An 18,180-nucleotide genomic window follows, 5' to 3' on the forward strand; every position below is an offset into this window, starting at 1 on the left:
TAGTGATGGTTCTGTCACTAGTGATGGTTCTGTCACTAGTGATGGTTCTGTCAATAGTGATGGTTCTGTCACTAGCGATGGTTCTGTCAATAGCGATGGTCCTGTCAATAGTGATGGTTCTGTCACTAGCGATGGTTCTGTCAATAGCGATGGTTCTGTCAATAGTGATGGTTCTGTCACTAGCGATGGTTCTGTCAATAGCGATGGTTCTGTCAATAGTGATGGTTCTGTCACTAGTGATGGTTCTGTCACTAGTGATGGTTCTGTCAATAGTGATGGTTCTGTCACTAGCGATGGTTCTGTCAATAGCGATGGTCCTGTCAATAGTGATGGTTCTGTCACTAGCGATGGTTCTGTCACGATTGAAGGTTCTGTCAATAGTGAAGGTTCTGTCACTAGCGATGGTTCTGTCACTAGTGATGGTTCTGTCACGAGCGATGGTTCTGTCACGATTGAAGGTTCTGTCAATAGTGATGGTTCTGTCACTGGCGATGGTTCTGTCACTAGTGATGGTTCTGTCACTAGTGATGGTTCTGTCACGATTGAAGGTTCTGTCAATAGTGATGGTTCTGTCACTAGTGATGGTTCTGTCACTAGCGATGGTTCTGTCACTAGTGATGGTTCTGTCACTAGTGATGGTTCTGTCACGATTGAAGGTTCTGTCAATAGTGATGGTTCTGTCACTAGTGATGGTTCTGTCACTAGTGATGGTTCTGTCACGATTGATGGTTCTGTCACTAGTGATGGTTCTGTCACTAGTGATGGTTCTGTCACGATTGATGGTTCTGTCACTAGTGATGGTTCTGTCACTAGTGATGGTTCTGTCACGATTGATGGTTCTGTCACTAGCGATGGTTCTGTCAATAGTGATGGTTCTGTCACTAGCGATGGTTCTGTCACTAGCGATGGTTCTGTCACGATTGAAGGTTCTGTCAATAGTGAAGGTTCTGTCAATAGTGATGGTTCTGTCACGATTGAAGGTTCTGTCAATAGTGATGGTTCTGTCACTAGTGATGGTTCTGTCACGATTGAAGGTTCTGTCAATAGTGATGGTTCTGTCACTAGTGATGGTCCTGTCACGATTGAAGGTTCTGTCAATAGTGATGGTTCTGTCACGATTGAAGGTTCTGTCAATAGTGATGGTTCTGTCACTAGTGATGGTTCTGTCACGATTGAAGGTTCTGTCAATAGCGATGGTTCTGTCACTAGTGATGGTCCTGTCACGATTGAAGGTTCTGTCAATAGTGATGGTTCTGTCACTAGTGATGGTTCTGTCACTAGTGATGGTTCTGTCACGATTGAAGGTTCTGTCAATAGCGATGATTCTGTCACTAGTGATGGTTCTGTCACGATTGAAGGTTCTGTCAATAGCGATGGTTCTGTCACTAGCGATGGTTCTGCCAATAGTGATGGTTCTGTCAGCACTGATGGTTGTGTCTCTAGCATTGGTTCTGTCACAAATGAGAATTCTGTCAAGATTGAAGGGTCTATTACAGGCAATGATTTTGTCATAATCGATGTTTCTGTCAACAGTGATGGTTCTGCCAATAGTAGTGGTTCTGTCACAAGCGATGGTTCTGTCTCCCATGATGGTCCCAGTGATAATCCCGGTGATGGTCCTGCCCTTGGTGACGGTCTTGTCTCCAGTAACGATTCTGCCTCCGGTGATCTTGTCGACAACGGCATTGTCATCTGCAGTGACGGCCCTGCCTCTGTAGAAGTCTCCACTTCTGGAGATGGTTCTGCTTCTCGTGATGGTGAAGATGCCATTCCTTTCCCCGGTGACGGTCCTGCCACTGGCGATGGCCCAACATTCAGTGATGGTCCTTTCTCTTGCAACGCTTGCGTTTCCACAAAAGATCCTGTCCCGAGCAATGTTTCTGTCACAAGGGACGATCTCGTCTTCGCCGTAGGTCGTTCCGCCCCTCGTGATATAACTATTGACGCCGGAGAGCTCCTGGCCGGCACGTTGTCTGGCCGCGAGCTCACGTCGCTGACGGTTTTAGCTGTCGACGCGAGCCCTGTCGTGGCGGTCGATGCGACGGCCACCTCGTCGTCGTCGTCACCGCCACCGCCGTCGCCAAAGCCGTAGCAGAACGCGTCCCACCTCTCGGTGCTCGCGTTGCGCACGCCGTACGAGATGATTCCGGTGCGGTGCTGCCCGCAGCGCCACGTGGCATGGATCCTCGGGTAGGCCACCTCGCGCGATGCCAGCCAACCGGCGCGGCAGTCCTCCATGCCGGCGCGCAGGGCGGTCGCCAGCTGCTGGTGAGACGCCAGCTCTGCCCCAAACACCTCGGCGCACGCGTGCCGTGCCTCGGGGAAGCTCAGAGAGTAACGGCGGCCCTGGTCGTAGTGAAAGACGCCGGCCACGCGCCCTGCCGCACGCACACAGAGAGACACATCCGGACGGCTATTTTGACGAGGAAACTTCATGCGTAAGTATCATTGTCCTCTAGCAAGACGAGTTTCTCTGGTCTTGCAAACAGTGATTAATTTTATCCGGGGTCTATCCAGGTTAGAAAGCTAGAACTAGTCCACACGGGCACACCGCATCCACATTGCAAGGAAGACCGCAAGCAGGTAGTCATCTTCTCCCTGTTTTGGATTCGTGAAAATGTCTGCGTGGAGTTTTGAGTGTTCCACAGGTTTTCCGTTTTCCTCGTTCATGTCTAAACACTCAATAGATTCAGCCAAACGTCGCAATGCAGGACCCTCTTGAGAAAGTGTTTTGAAACTCTGAGGCTTTCCTGCATGAGTAAAGGGCATTATTATTATTATTATTTTTGCAATAGGCACTTGGCACCTTCCCTGGAGCAACGGCTCGCACGCATTTCTTTGTCTCGTCTTTAACGTTTTTTTTCTTTCGCTCATAAAAAATCATGAGCAAAGTTACTCAAGGGGCTATCACAATTTTAGAGCACTTAGCAGGGTTCAAATATGGGCACAGCTACCCACGATTAAAGGAGTTTCTCATGTGCAGCAATGTGATGGTTTCAGCCAGGTCACAAACTACAACACAAGAGCATGTTTTTCCTCTGTGCTTTGATATGCAATGAATATCCCATTTTCTGGGCATGTAAAGTTCGTCTCGAGTGTGGATCGAGGTCTATTATATTTAAGTGACTTCCCATTTAATGCTGTGAAGTTCTCTTCTGGGCTCATTCTGTCACAGGGTGATACACCGTTAGCTATGGGAGTTCTAAACGCAACTTCTCACAACATTATGCCAATAGCATGTCATTATAATGGTAACAAAATGGTTCTGCAAAAAATAAGTTTTACATTTCAGTTTAAACAACACGTTGTCGTAACTGACAAGGCACAAACGCATCATGCACATATGTATAATAAAAAGTGATCATTGTTCATGGCAATGGCGATGCATTTAAGTATATTGCAGCTCAAATGCAACGTTCCCATTGCACAGCAAAACAATACCCCCGATTTGTAAATGCACCCAGTCCTTACTTTTCAGGTAGAATTTTGCAGGCAGCGCCGCGCTCTCCGTCACGGGCACCAGCGCAGCCAGCAAAAGAGCACATGCTAGGGCACCCATCTCTTCGGCACCACCACCTCACGGCACCCGCACGCCGCTGATGCACACTGCTGCACGGGCGCCTTTACGGGTGAAAAGTTGACGGTGCCGCGGTGCGGTTTGGATGAGCACGTTTCTTCACAAACCCTCGTCACATCGACTAGCTTCCCGTCGTCAGCATCCAGCGCCGAGTACAGGCGAGCGGTTTCATCAAATCCCCAAGAGAGGCCGTTTGCGAACGACCGCTTCGCTGGGGAAGCATCAGAATTGGCGAGCGCCGCCACCACCACTGCACAGTTAAGAATTGTGAAGCAGTGCTCAGAAACTTTGGCTGCCCCCCTTCGTCAACTCGGGCTCCTACCCTGCGCTTACCTCATCGGAAACCCCTGCCAATGCAACAGCCACCCACGCAGAACAGCAGCACGCCACGTGGCCTCCGAGGAGAGGCTAAAACGCGCGTGCACACACACACAACATAAGGCACAGACTGAAGCAATTTGAAGACATGCGAGCGCTCGATGAGGAATGTAGCGATGCTGGGTTAAAACACAGGCGACTGTGGATCGGGGCTGAGACAAGCGAGCGGCAGAGCCAGTTCAAGTAACGCTTGTTTGCCAGCGAGGTGCTAATTAGGAGCTTTCCCAGAGCTGCGCGGCAGCACTCAAGGCATTCCATGCGGGTGAGAACAGAAGCCAAGGCCAGTTCACTGTTTTCGTGGGAAAATTCTACCGGTAACCATACATTCAGTCGTGTACTTTAACGATGTATTTATATACGTGGAAGCGCAAGACCAAAACCAGCTGGAAAACAATATCATGCAACGTTTTAGCGCTAACAGAGTGCGGCGCTCGACTCGGCGCTTCGGCGGCAAGGTTTGGGGGATCGAGCAGACGTGTTAAAATTCCCAAACTCAGTGAGCGAAATGCAACTGAAGAGGAGAGAGTCGTCAAGCAGATGGGCGATCTGCAAGACATTTGAAGGTTCTCGTGAGATTGACTGGGCAGTGTGTGGCAGCAGCAGTAGGTGCTACCTGCATCACCTCTTCACATAGGTGGTGCGCGCCACCTACACCTCTCCCAGATCCTGCGTCTTTACAGTAAATCCCCAAAGACTCTAAAGTATGACTCAATGGAGCAGGGACGGCAGAGGAGACGGACAATAACGCAAAAAACTTGAAAAGGTCAAACGCCGATGAGGAATGCCCACTGATTTATTGAGTCGAGTGTTTTTAGGGAAATTTTACGATACCATGAAGAAAAAAAAAACTTTACATTCAAATGGTTTTAGCAAATCAAACCATTGATAAATCGACAACCATAACTTCAAGCAGTTTTAACTATAACCCTGCATTCCAAACCAGTGGTGGAAACAAATGTAAACCTCCACGTAATGACTTGCAATGATCCCTTTTCTTTATAGGTTATAGACGAAGGTATGGATATAGTTCTTTTAAAATATTTTCTACTGTACTTAAATTTGAGGCAGCATACAGATAACTTTTTTTTTTTACAATTCCTTAAAGGGAATTACAATACCAATCTTTATGTCGAGATAGCAGCACAGGCATCTAGATTTCTTATCGTAGTAGTAAAGTTACTTAAGTTTAAAGTCACTTAAATCCAGCATCGTAAAATGATCATACACATCAAACACAGAGTAGAAATCAATGAACAAGGAGAATAATGCCGTTTGAAGTTTATAAGTTAAAAACAATAACCTGGCTGTGAGAACACAAAGTCATGATTTTTCCCTGCAATAGTACAAAAGAAAACAAATCAGTAGGATTGCAATTACTACAATACGTGAAAACATTGCACACAATCATCTAACTTGCATACATGTGAGATACATTCACGCGCTAGACATACATAGGTATGCGAGTGTTCTTAGGATGAGCGACGTATTACACCACTAGCGAACGTTAAGCAACACATACATGGCCCGCGAGAATTAACAAATAAAACGAGTTTCATGAATCCCATTCATCCCCAGTGACCCAGGTACCATTTATCCTGTTGACAGACATGTGCCTAGGGTCTGTGTTCAGCACCGTCCAAAGTAGAGTTTGATATGTTGTAAATGGAATAAAAGTACCTAAACATTATGGTCAAGTGTCGTCCTTCCCACGCGAAAGATGTTCAACATACATAATAACAAGTGTGCTGCAATAAGAATACTCTACTTGCATCGCCCCACTGATGTAAATCAAATAGGTGTGTCGATGGAGAATGATGTTACAAGAGGGCGAGAATGAAACACACTTGGATGTAGGTTTCATGTTCCAATTCACCAAGGTTCAAATGAGTGTCAGATAGTACGGGATGCACAGCGCAGGCACATATCTACACGAGCCATTTGAATGTCGAGTTGCATCACATCTGGTGTATGCCAACCTGCTTGTGGACTAGGAAGAAACCCGAGACCCATCAGAATGTAACAAAATCGATTACAGCGAAGGGCATTGTATAGTTCTCGGCGCATTTACGACGATAGCACTGGTTACAATTCCAGACCAGCAGTGCTGGGGAGAAGGGAGGAGGAACCAACATAGATTCAATCATTATCTGTTTTCACAAATCTCTTTAGATGTTGTAGAGCACATGAATTAAGCTTTTTTCAGAGCTCTGGGAACCCACGTAACCCCAGGCAGGACAAGAGGAATCTCTCGGGTGTGGGCCAAATGTTACAAAAATGTGCATTCGGTACGGTGCACGATGACACTGAGCAACTTGTCAAGAGGATACCAGACATGGCGAGTCAAATAATTGTCATCTTTCAGCATTGTGATTCGATTAAAAAAACACCCGACACAATTTAACACTGCAGTGAATTGTAGGCTCTAGAGCCTCCGGGGGTGGGAGTGATGTGAACCTATTAGAGATCACACGGGAGTCAAAAACAAATTCGTAAAAACACATGACACATCAAAATATTTTGTGAGATCAAGCGTCCATATTGCTCAATTAAATGGACCGGTCCATCGTTCCAATCCGAGGGTTGGCCACTCGGCACATGCTGCGATTCGTTAAAGCCAGGTATGCTGTCCAACAGTTTATCTTGAGCGGAGGCCGTGATTATGGAAGAGAGAAAAAGCCTAGCACCCCATCCTGGTTAAATCCACGCCCACCTAACACCCTGCCTCAACATTCAACTGTCAAGTAGGGAGGTGGTGCGAGTCACACCGCACCGGAGACTCAATTAACTGTCATGATTTAGAGTTTCCAGGTTGGAGTTGACAAGGGTCAATACGTTTAACATTGTGAACAATGTAGAGGCCTCTAGTGGCTGGAGGGTTCACATTAAGTCATTACATGCAAAATAATGCAGAACATAAATCTAATATATGCGTTTCGATGCGGATAATGCAAACTTAAGATATTTTTATCGATTTGTTTCAAGTATCGCTCTTTTTTTTATCCACTGCTGGATAAAGGCATCCCTACCTTGTGTGGGTCATGGTATTTGAGCATACAGCACCACCCTGGTCAATGAGGGTTGGTGAAAGTGAGGGGGGCACAGACGTTGGGGTCGAGTACAGTGCAACAACAAGACAATCTTTACCGCTCGAATAATTTACAAAAAGCACGATCGATCGACCGTCCAATGTTCCAGCTTTACAGAGTTTCAAGCTTGGTCCAAGATACGTTTTTTTTCTAAAAACGATTTGGTCAAAGAGACCAACTACTGCATACCAAAGGGTAAAAAGGGAACTTGACAAATAAACATCGGAACAATCAGACAAACATCACCGAGCGACGAGGAAACAACGATTACAGCAAAAAGATTGAAGCGCGTGCCCACGGAACGGCCACGCTTACGTTGCCAAATACTATTCGACAATGATATTATTTCTTATTATTACGCAGTCCAGTAGTGTCACACTTGATTTACTTTATAAAAGTCAAACATGATGATATTTTTCCCCACGCAACCCATCTTACGCATGACTATTGGGTTGCGCAGTTTTGCTTTGCTTGCACGCGGAAACAACTTTATACCGATTCGTGAAACAGCACACTTTGAGAATACAATTCAAGCTGGTGATGTGGGTTCTCCTCAAGAAACCTTGCGAGGATGGTGTCTTGTAACCTCTCTCCCACTGGCACATCCAAACCGCGCTACGGCCATGTCGGGCAGCCCGGCATGTTTTTCCACTGCATAAAGCCAGGCCGTGCCACCGACGTATGCAGACGACGACTTGGTCACGCCGTGTTCTTTGAGTGCACCGACTGATGTCCGATGCGATGATCACGTTCATTAGCCCCACCCTTGGCCATGCACGGCCCCGAGCCAGATTCATGTCTTGTGAGGCAAGTGTATCACGACATAGTTCTGGCTTGCGTTGGCAAATAGCCAGTGAAAGAAACAACCCATGATGAGAGGACCCTGCGCTGGTGCGGCTCGGATGCGCGAGGGTAAAAAGGGCATCTCGGCCCCCAGGTGGAGCGAGTACACTCGGCACGAGGACAGCAGCATGGAGGGAAGAGGAGGCAGGCGCGCTCACCGTCACCCTCCTCCCAGCCAGTGGAGCCATTCCTCTGCTGTCCTAGCGGGAGTTCTCTCGCTGGATCTGGTAGCAGCAAGCCTGTAGGGACACAGCAGCCATGTAACCGTCCGCCCACCCACACCTGGCAATTTCATTGTTACCATCCAGGGTTGAGAATCAATTTCAGTGCCTCGAAGTGACAGCAAAGGTCACATGAAGCTGTTCGACAAGGCATACGAATAATATATTCTCACACGCACAATCTGATGCATGTTCGTCGAGTGTAAACATTAATTTTAATTGACGAATCGATGCATGCACTCAGTAGCCTCTAGACCACGTAAATCCTCTACGTGACGAAGTGAACAAAATAATATCTTTGCCGAGGCTCAGTTTTGCCAATATCGCTACTTCCAGGCACATATTTTCTAATTGTTGGGACTTGCATGTAGAGCCAAGATAGCTAACTACTGGCACATCCAAAAAAGATACATCAACAAAAATCTGAAGGGCAGGTCTACAGAAATATTTTCCATCACGTTGTATCATTGAGTCGTGCTATTTTCAAGTACAATGATTGTTTGGTACTAAGCAGTTCATCACAAAACATGCAATGCAACTTTCTCCAGGTCATCGCTATTACATATGCATGTATAAGGATCTCATGTGTGACTGTCAATTCAGTTGACAGTCACACAATAATAAATGCAGGCCCAAGGTGGTCCCCAAACTTCGTTGTCACTATCTCCCTCCATGAAGTTTATTCTTTAACACATGGCCATATCGTCCGTGGCTCTCCTCTCTTCTGCTGCACTCACCTCCAAAACTCCATAAGCATCTCCCCTTATTTGGACAGCTTCTTGAAATGTGGTCGCATTTAGGTGCCATACAAATCTAAAGTTTAATGTTAACATGATAAAAAAAATCTATTTTGGATGGTGCCTTTCACAAAACAAATGTTCCAAAGCACTGTACAACCTGAAACAAAAAAACAATTACAAACCAAAAACACACGCAACTAAAAAATAATAATCTAACTTTAAAAAGTCTGAATACAAAAATTAATTTTAAGATTGAGATTTCAAATTACTGACGGTACGCAGAGATTCTAACAGCCTTGGAAAAAAATTCCAGTCTTGATGTGAGCAGAGGAACAGAACTGCTCTGTCACCCATGGAGCGAAGTCTAATTTTAGGAACAAGCAAGAGTCCAGAGTCTGATGAACGAAGGTCAAGTGTGGGTGCATAGCAGGAGAACAGATCTTAGGTACGATGGAGCCACACCATTCAGGGCCTTGTATGATAGTAACAGGCTCTTAAAATAAAACCTATATATCACAGGCAACCAATGTAAAGATGCCAGAGCAGGAGTTATATGATCATAGGATTTAGTTTTAGTTTGATGTGAACACAAGCAAGGACAGTCAGGGCATCACACCCCACATGCCTTGAGGGTGATGAGCATGATGCCCTGTTCCCCGTCTCTCAGGTGGTCATCCATCAGATCCTCAATGAGCTGCACCTCGGCCCCCAAGTGTCGGATCCTGTGCGCGCACAAAAAAAGACACTTGAAAAAGATCCCCCATATGGCCTTAACAGCCTGTCAGCGAACACCTTAGAAGGCTGGCCCCACACACGAGGGGGTAGGATGGCCAGCACCACGCCTGACCGCCTTTGTCTCCCTAGCAGTGATGTTTACACATTGCATCAGGTACTCATTTGAGATTGAGTCGATTTAGGGAAGGCCCATAACCGGTCAAAATAATCGTCACTGGTGTTGGCTCTGAACAGAAATCAAACTTGGGTCGCCAGGTTCGTAACATAGTGCGCTAACCGCTGCATCACTGCTCCCCACGTACACACACACACGGGTGGAGGCAAGGTCACCGGCTAAACATTAACATGAATACATGTGCATGTACAGCCCTTTTGTCAAGCCACTGCTAGATGAGGGCCTCCCCACAACATGCGATTCAAAGCGGATTATTTGATTTTGGGTCACCACGCTGGTCAGTTTGAGTTGGTCAAGGCAGGGCAGACGTGAAAGCATAGTACAGTTTAACAATGGATTTTTCTGCACTGCCTTCTGCTGCCAGCAGAGCTGTTTTGTAAAACGTGTTTCTACGTTCTCTTGCTACAGGGTGACCCAAAAAAAACGGGCCCCGTGCACACTTTATGTGATATCTCCTTTATTTATTCACCGATTGCCCTTATTTTACAGGACATGGCAGAATCAACGACCGTGAGTACACCAAGACCCCAGTGGGAGCTGGGACAAAGAATACACTGTGTTACATTTTACTACAAGACAGGCTCGTTTAAGAAAACCCAGGACAGTTTCATGCGTCAGTTCGAATGTGAAAAGGCTCCATCCAAAAGCAGAATTCAGAACTGGGTGGACCACTTCGAGAAGTATGGGACCGTGGAGAACCTCAACGCTGCCAGTGAGAACCGTCCAAGCAAGACGGAGCAAGTTCTCACACCTCAAACCTGTCCCGAGATTGGCTGAAAGAGAACTTCGGAGGCCGAGTGATCAGTCTCAAGACTGATTTTGAGTGGGCACCCCATAGCCCGGACCTAAGCCCCCCAGATTTTTTTCTTTGGGGCTATCTTAAGGACAGAGTCTACGCAGGGAAACCCAGAACCATCACGGAACTCAAGGAAGCCATCAGGGAGGAGATGAGAGCCATTGCCAATTCAGTCTGTAAGAACGTCATGGACAACTTCGTGCTGCGCCTCAAGAAATGCACGGAGCTAAATGGAGGCCATCTAGAACACATGCTGTAGAACGGAGAAAAAAAGGCCAAAGACCCTAGTGTTTTGATGTTTTGAATATAATAAACTAGTTATGACCAAAGTTTCATTTCATTCGGACAAAACACTAAGAAACGGGGCCTATTAGAGTTATTAGAGTTGGGGCCCGTTTTTTTTGGGTCACCCTGTATACAGGTTTACTATGTCCTGCAACCAGGGCTTAATTTCAGCCAGATCTGTCCAGGCAGGCGTTGAGGAAGATATGTCCACACCCAGAACAGCACATCCAGAAAATATTCAGTAATCAAAACAATAGCCACCGCGTACTTGGGCCCATGAGGAAGGCCCATGAGGAAATGTGCGTAGCATTGCAACATAATTGTTTTTTTATCCTTTATCTGGCAACAAAACTGACACCTTTTTTTACAAGGAGTCATGTTTGCATAGACCACAATACCTGCAGTCGTAATGCAAACAAAAAACACAACTCTGATAATGTATGCACTGTCCTTGAAGTTGATTGGTCCACACCCGAGACAGCTTTCCTTAGAGCCTAGTCTCACATGGTGTTGGACCAGATGACGCCAAAAGGCGCACAACTCAAAGACAATGCACCATCAGAGTATGAGAGCTCGGGGTAAGCATTTACACCATTGTAACCTCATGTTTCTGTGTTTGCTTCGTCTCAACAACAACAAAAGCCATTCACAACGATGCCCACGTATGTGCCCACGTATGTGCCCACGTATGTGCCCACGTATGTGCCCACGTATGTGCCCACGTATGTGCCCACGTATGTGCGCGCGCGGGGGCAAAGCGGAACGAAAGCAGGGCGAGCGTGGCCGATACCGGCGCTCGTAGTGGTGGCCCCCACCTTGCACGCAGAACAACGAACATGAAAACGGGGATGAGGTCGTCCATCGCCCACTTGCAGCGCTGCTGCCGGGCCTCCTCCACGGCCGCCGTGATGGCACGGAACGTGTCCCCCAGCACCGCCAGCTTCTCCCGCGGCGTGAACTTGGCACTGGGGAGAGCGTGGCGGGAACGCGGCACGGAGCAGAAATGTGAAACGGTGAATCGGCAGACGGGCCCTGGAGAGTCAGCGTGTTTAACGATTTGGATCTCCTGTGATGTAATGAACTATTAAGACTCTAATTCGTTTTAATCTCAGTTTTACTGCGTGGCCATGAATGTGTAACTGTGTTTCAGACACAATGCATCGATGGTAATAGAAATGTGACAATTCACCACACCCCAGCGATTTTGAGTCATCACGAGTCGAGGTCACAACTTTGAATCAAGAATCAATTTCAACCTGATAAAGAATGTAGCAACCTCTAGTGACTGCAAGGGGGTCAAGTGAACATACAACCGTGCCACATTTCCAATTAAGAAAATACTCTTGCACGCATAATCCTTGTTCCAGATCTGGCGGCAATCCATTTAAAATATTACTATGTGCAGGAAATGTCGGTACAGCGTGGAACACGCCTGTAATCCACAACTTTGCAGTCATATAGGTTTGTAAAAATCAGATGCACTGCACTGCGAGGTGACTAGAAGATGGGAGAACAGGAAATTGGTTAATAAATACACCGATATGAACGTTTCACTGTCATCGCCTCACATGCACTAAACACAGAAACATAAATTGGCCAGAAACATAAAGATCCAATAAAACTTTTCTGGATATAGGACATGAATATTATTATAAAAAAACGCACCAAGATGAAGAATTTTCCTGCTGTGCCGCATTGAAGGCAAAACGTTCTGCCATCTGGGACATGATTGTTTGATTTTTCCTTTTCGGCAAAACATTTAATTCCAGTCCGTTAGGAATCTCATTGACTGGCAGATTGTTGTGGAAAGCCTGCTCATGCAAGACTTAAGATCACAAACGCCTAATATAAACGATTGTGAGAAACACTTGAATGAGAAATACAAGTGTCTCACCTGATGAGTTTCAAACAAGTCACCGCCTTCCCAAAACACTGGTTCTTCTGCTCCTGCATCTGCGTGCAGCACAACAAAGGGAACGAGTCTCAGCTCTCTGCATTGACGAATTTAGACAGCCAGGTTTTTCAGAATAAAGTCAAAAGTGAAAATGAGGCTTCGTATACCTGTTTGTCTGCCTGCTGAGCATCGGAGAGTGGCCACAGCTTCCTGTAAAACAGGAGACATCAATAAAAATAATGTAGCCCCAATTAAACCAGCAGCGGAAAGATTGTGCAAAACATTTTTTACCAAACACACCTTACATTTATTTGCTAATGTAAAGCAACTCACATTTCATCACTAAAACTTCCCTGAGGAAAACTTCTTTAAAAGGTAACTTTTAAGGAATTGGCCATTCTTCATAGCAGACAGATACGTGCCAATGCCAGAAATGTCCGTATTTTTTTTACGGAAGTGTTAACGACAAATGTGTTGAGTTTGTTTTTTGTGCGGCACTGCCAACAATTTAGCTTTTTTTTTTCCCCAAGGTGATTCTTTCACCTACTTCTGAAAGAAAACCCTGCGAGTCCCCCACTGCACAACATTGCCTTTCCTAAATAAATCTCTTTGGGTGCCAAGTGTGGTCACGGCACAGAGGCACGGCGTTTGAGCGTACGGGTTCGCCTCGAGGTAGCGCAGCAGGGCCTGGTCCGGCTGCCGGTTGAGGTATGTGAGGTTGGCCCAGTAGCAGGTCACGCTCTCCTCGTCCTGGAGCTGATAGAGCGCCAGCAGCTGAGGGTAGAGGCCGGGCAGCAGCAGGGGCAGGATGAGCCCGTTCCGTGTCACCACCTCCCTAGGTACAACACGCACGCACACCGAAAAGTCAGCGATTTCTCGTTGGTTAAACAAGTGTTGCATGTGATACATTTCCAGAAGGGGTCCCGAGAACATTATCGAAATTCCACATGACTATCATAGTGACAAGGTAATCACAGAAGACCAGCTGCTGTAGCCTTACATATTATACACTGCATAATGTGTAAGGCTACACGTTATGCAGTGTAGCCTTAAATAGTGGGGATAATTTTTTGCCAACTAAAGGGATGGTTGGACCAAATCAACATTGGGCTGGCATATGAACTTAATACAAGCCTTGGTGCTCTACCCAATGAGATACATTTCTGCTATAATGTAGAAAGTAAACACACGTTAGTGAACGTTTATTTTAATCCGGTTTTTGCTGAAAATATAAACACGATACAATTTGGATTTGTATGGCATCTAACCGTGCAAATGGCTCCAGGACCAACAATGGGTGGGAATAAACAATAAAAATCAGCAAGGCAATGGCTTACGCCCACTTCATCTTGAAGATAAAAACACAGGGACATCTACCGATGTGCCTTCCTTACCAGGCCTCATCAGCACTGCCGTCAGGGTCAGAGGAATTCAATTCTACAACCCTGCTTTCTTCCTCCGGCAAGTCTGGAAACAGGAACCTTCACAAAACGACACACAATCACACTTTGATGAAGGGGGTCTTGGCATGTGAAAACTTAAAAAAGTCATCATCATCACAATCCGTGGGCAGATAGCCTGTAAGTGTCCACTGCACATTTCGTCGTTAGTTTCCACTTTCCTCTATCTTGTCCAATATGCTCAAGTAGTGCCACATCTTTCTGACACTAATCTCTTATGTCGTCGTTGTCGTCAAGCCATTCTCTGTTAGGTCTTCCACTCTTTCTGGTTCCTTCCATTTTTCCCGAACAACACACTTTAACATTTTCTGTTGTTGGCCATCCATCATGTGTCCAAATAGTGCCAGACATGTCCAAATAGTGGCAGATTATAATGAATGTGTGCAAAAAAAAATAATACACATTCATTTTTTTTTTTTAATCCACAGCGTGGCACAACAGTGAAAATTGCGTGTGGCACTTGCTGGATGATGGCGAATATGCGCTCCACGTAGTAGGAAATCTCGGCCAACGCAGTGCTCAGAAGCCGCCGGTCGGAGCCGATACCGACGTAGGTTGCTCGGAAGGCCGTGACGAGCATGTCGAGCAACCGGCCCAGTGGGTGCTGCAAGCTGCCGAATGCCTGGAAGGGAAGGGGGTGGGGAGGGCCAACCGTCGGACGTTGGGATTGAGTTGAGACCACATCACCTAAGTCAGCCCCCGCCCCGCCCCCTGCCGGCTCCCAATGTGATCCTCGCACTGACAACAAAACCGCACTGGCACCATATTTAAATCTCCGTAAGACAATGTAACAAGTAGATAACCCAAAGACAATACATCGCATCTGAATTAAAAGAAGACAATACAGCACTTTGATAACCCCAAGACAATGCTTCTAAATAATCGTAAGACAACACAAGGTGGAATTTGGGCTGCGATGGTCACACGCGGGAGCCCCTACCATCTTGAGGTATGCCTGCATGGCCTTGTAGTCCTGGAGAGTCATCATCTTCCCTTGCTGGTAGAGCGGCACTGTCTGCAGAATGCTGTTCTCCTCTCCATCCGACTGTGGCTCCTCCGTCATGCTGGCACCCAAAGGAAAGATCACGATAACAGCCAAGAACATTACACTCAACAGGGTGGCTGTGCATGTCTGAGCAGCACCACGCCCATAAGCTGCGTGAAGGGGGAAAAAGCAGAGCCCTTCAGACACATCCAGATGGCCCAATAGTAGCTGCAGTGATGGCATAAGAGTAGTGTGCATTATCATGCTAAAATCAGGTTTATAGTACGTGAAAGAAAGACTCGTACAGCCAAAGAGGGCTTCTCCGCAACCCATGTGTGTCATGGGGGTTATGTGACCGGTTGAAGGCGAGGGGCATATAGTATGTGGAAGCATGGAAGTAAAATACAACAATATATTTTGCTGGATTGCCATCTGCCGCTCATCACATAGCTCCGCAGCAGCCTACAACAACCTGGTGGTGTGGGCAGGGGCCCTTCTCTTAGTTTGAGACTGCCATGAAAACGCAATGCTTCACAGATGAGTAGTCTATCAGTAGTGTGTGTGTGTGGGGGGGGGGGGGCAAAGGGCTGACATGTGTACATATTTATTGAATAAAACGAGTCGGAAAATGGGTGCCAAGTATAGCAGCCCATGTGCATCAGCCCATGTGCATCAGCCCACGTGCAGCAGCCCATGTACATCAGCCCACGTGCATCAGCCCACGTGCATCAGCCCACGTGCATCAGCCCACGTGCATCAGCCCACGTGCATCAGCCCACGTGCAGCAGCTAAGATGAAGCAGACCGAGCGCATCAGATCGTACACAGCAACCCACACCCAGCAGCTCGCGCACAGCAGCCTACACAGCAGCTGGGACGTACATCGAGCTGTTGTGAGTTCTGTCCATGGTGTAGGACATGACGATATTTTCCCAGGCACGGTGCAGGTCCCTGTTGCTAGGAGTGGCGCAGCCCATCTGGGCCCAGCACTCCTGGAAGATGCCGCTCCACTTGTCCCGCGCCGGCACTGCGAGGGACAACACCCTGCCGTTGGGCGGCCTGGGGGACGAAGAGACGGTGGGCAAGCAGAGGTCATGCGCTCAGGAGGCATGCATGCGCTCACAAATACGCAAGCAAGCACTGCGGTCACACTCGCCGCGACATCATGTGTTGCTGAGCTTGTTAAAAGTCACACTCCCTGTCAAAATTAGACTTGAGGCTTCAATCAGCTCTCGATTTATAGTTCTTTGTCAATCTACTGTTGGATGAAGGTCTTCCTACATCTTGTTGGTTCTAGGGAGCATCCAACCTATTTCTAAAATTAAGGTCCTTTCTTTCTTGCAAAAAAATGCAATGGCTAAATGTATGTCTAAAATATATCTAGAATTTTGACTCTTGAGTAGGTGGTTTAGAAAAAAGATGCGTGCATTCTGGTAATGTTGTAACACATGACGGATGGTTAAGATCACACCTTTCGCAGCCTAGAAATCACGCGTTTGCAAATATTTAATATTATTAAGGTGTGGTTGCATTAATAATATAGGTTAGCGCCTCTCGGCGCTAACCTATGACAAATAAATATTGAAAGGGTGCACACTGTGAAGACTGCCAAAATATTAATGCACCAATCCTTTAAATTTCGATTTAAAGCTTTCGTGACTGCAGGGATTCATCTTCTTGGTTCTTTCGGTAAAGTCACGTAGAAGGGAAGTAATAAAATAATAAAAATAAAACATAATACAATAATTCTCACGACGTTTCGGCCACAACGCAAGCAGCCGTCCTCAGGTGGAGAACAGGTCCGTCAAGTAGACAGAGTCTGAATGGCACGCTCCAGGCTTGGAGCGACTATTTATGCTGGGATGGAGGAGCGAAGAGCGTCTTGACAAAATAATTTGCATATCAAGATTAATTTAAATATGCTAAAACATGCTAAATTCCTCTTGATATGCAAATTATTTTGTCAAGACGCTCTTCGCTCCTCCATCCCAGCATAAATAGTCGCTCCAAGCCTGGAGCGTGCCATTCAGACTCTGTCTACTTGACGGACCTGCTCTCCACCTGAGGACGGCTGCTTGCGTTGTGGCCGAAACGTCGTGAGAATTATTGTATTATGTTTTATTTTTATTATTTTATTACTTCCCTTCTACGTGACTTTACCGAAAGAACCAAGAAGATGCACCAATCCTTCTCGCAAAGGCCGAGGGAGAGAGAGAGAGACCTCATCGCGCCAGCAGGAGGCAGCAGTGCCAAGGGGGGGGTCACTCACTGTGGCACGCCGTAGTCCACTGAGTCGGACGGAGGCGCCGTCTGGAAGGTGCCGCTGATCTTGATGCCGCTGCCCCACTCACCGGTGAAAACGCCCTCGATGTAGTCCCCGTTGGGCATGGTGAGCACGCCCTGCAGGTCGAATGGTGGACGTCACGCCGCGGATCAGCAACGGCGAGACTCGAGAAACGACGACCAAAAGCGTTGGAGCGGTTACAGCCAAACGCGTCGCGCCAATCGTGCGCTCCCGATTGCTTATTTGGACGCTTTGACCATGGCAGGCGGTGTTATCAAGGCAGCAATTTATGGAAATGTATTGCTCAAGCAAACATTTGGCTGGAAGCAAAAATCAAGGTGTGTGTTAATGAGCAGCGCAACCATTGTTCGGGAATAATGTACCCTTGGAGAAAGCATGCACCCAGCGAGAGATTTTCCTAAACAAATCATCGGCACAGTATCTGGAAACTGAAGCTGAAGCCAGAGTCACCATTGGGTCCAGTAGGAGGCTTCTGTCAGCGAGTCATTGTTTGAGGTCAACCGAGATTGGCAGCGAAATAGGAGCCTCGGGCTTGGCCTCAGTTTCCATTTACTCACGTGCAGCTCATTGCCTTTCTTATTCACATATCACCCCTTACCTTCCCATTGAGAATGCGCTCATCAGAGAACTCCCCTTCAAAGAAGGTGTCGTCATCTGTCATTAATATGCCCGATCCCTGCGCGCACAATACGAGGTCGTAA

At 46.9% G+C, this 18,180-nt stretch overlaps 2 protein-coding genes across 5 annotated transcripts in view; both read right to left on the reverse strand.

Moving 5' to 3' along the window:
• Positions 1–341: 341 nt before the first annotated feature.
• On the reverse strand, positions 342–4,087 carry LOC133344525 (uncharacterized). The gene is made up of 3 exons (XM_061554499.1): positions 3,472–4,087; positions 1,207–2,378; positions 342–353 (listed from the first exon to the last, which is right to left on the reverse strand). The coding sequence occupies exons 1-3, from the start codon at positions 3,557–3,559 to the stop codon at positions 342–344; spliced, it is 1,272 nt and encodes a 423-aa protein (XP_061410483.1). The 5' UTR covers positions 3,560–4,087.
• Positions 4,088–4,730: 643 nt separating this feature from the next.
• LOC133344875 (alsin-like) overlaps positions 4,731–18,180 on the reverse strand; it is a 40,425-nt gene continuing 26,975 nt past the window's right edge. For 3 of the 4 annotated variants that reach the window (XM_061555159.1, XM_061555156.1, XM_061555158.1), the window contains exons 22-33: positions 18,078–18,155; positions 17,444–17,574; positions 16,057–16,233; positions 15,131–15,254; positions 14,655–14,812; positions 14,125–14,211; positions 13,389–13,565; positions 12,898–12,940; positions 12,731–12,789; positions 11,652–11,801; positions 9,471–9,567; positions 4,731–8,123 (exon numbers count right to left, since the gene is read on the reverse strand). In XM_061555159.1, coding sequence (XP_061411143.1) covers positions 8,085–8,123; positions 9,471–9,567; positions 11,652–11,801; positions 12,731–12,789; positions 12,898–12,940; positions 13,389–13,565; positions 14,125–14,211; positions 14,655–14,812; positions 15,131–15,254; positions 16,057–16,233; positions 17,444–17,574; positions 18,078–18,155 — 1,320 coding nt within the window. In that variant the 3' untranslated portion in view covers positions 4,731–8,084. The other variant, XM_061555160.1, reaches the window with a different exon arrangement.

This window comes from Lethenteron reissneri, chromosome 20, assembly GCF_015708825.2.
Source record: "Lethenteron reissneri isolate LAM-NWPU_2019-01 chromosome 20, ASM1570882v1, whole genome shotgun sequence".
Taxonomy (NCBI): Eukaryota; Metazoa; Chordata; class Hyperoartia; order Petromyzontiformes; family Petromyzontidae; genus Lethenteron; species Lethenteron reissneri.

Bases quoted from the DNA above. Each gene is read 5' to 3' on its own strand.
- LOC133344525 (XM_061554499.1), bottom strand. From the start codon at position 3,559: ATGGGTGCCCTAGCATGTGCTCTTTTGCTGGCTGCGCTGGTGCCCGTG. The intron at 2,379-3,471 runs GTAAGGACTGGG...TGCGTGCGGCAG, and splicing joins TGCAAAATTCTACCTGAAAA to GGCGCGTGGCCGGCGTCTTT.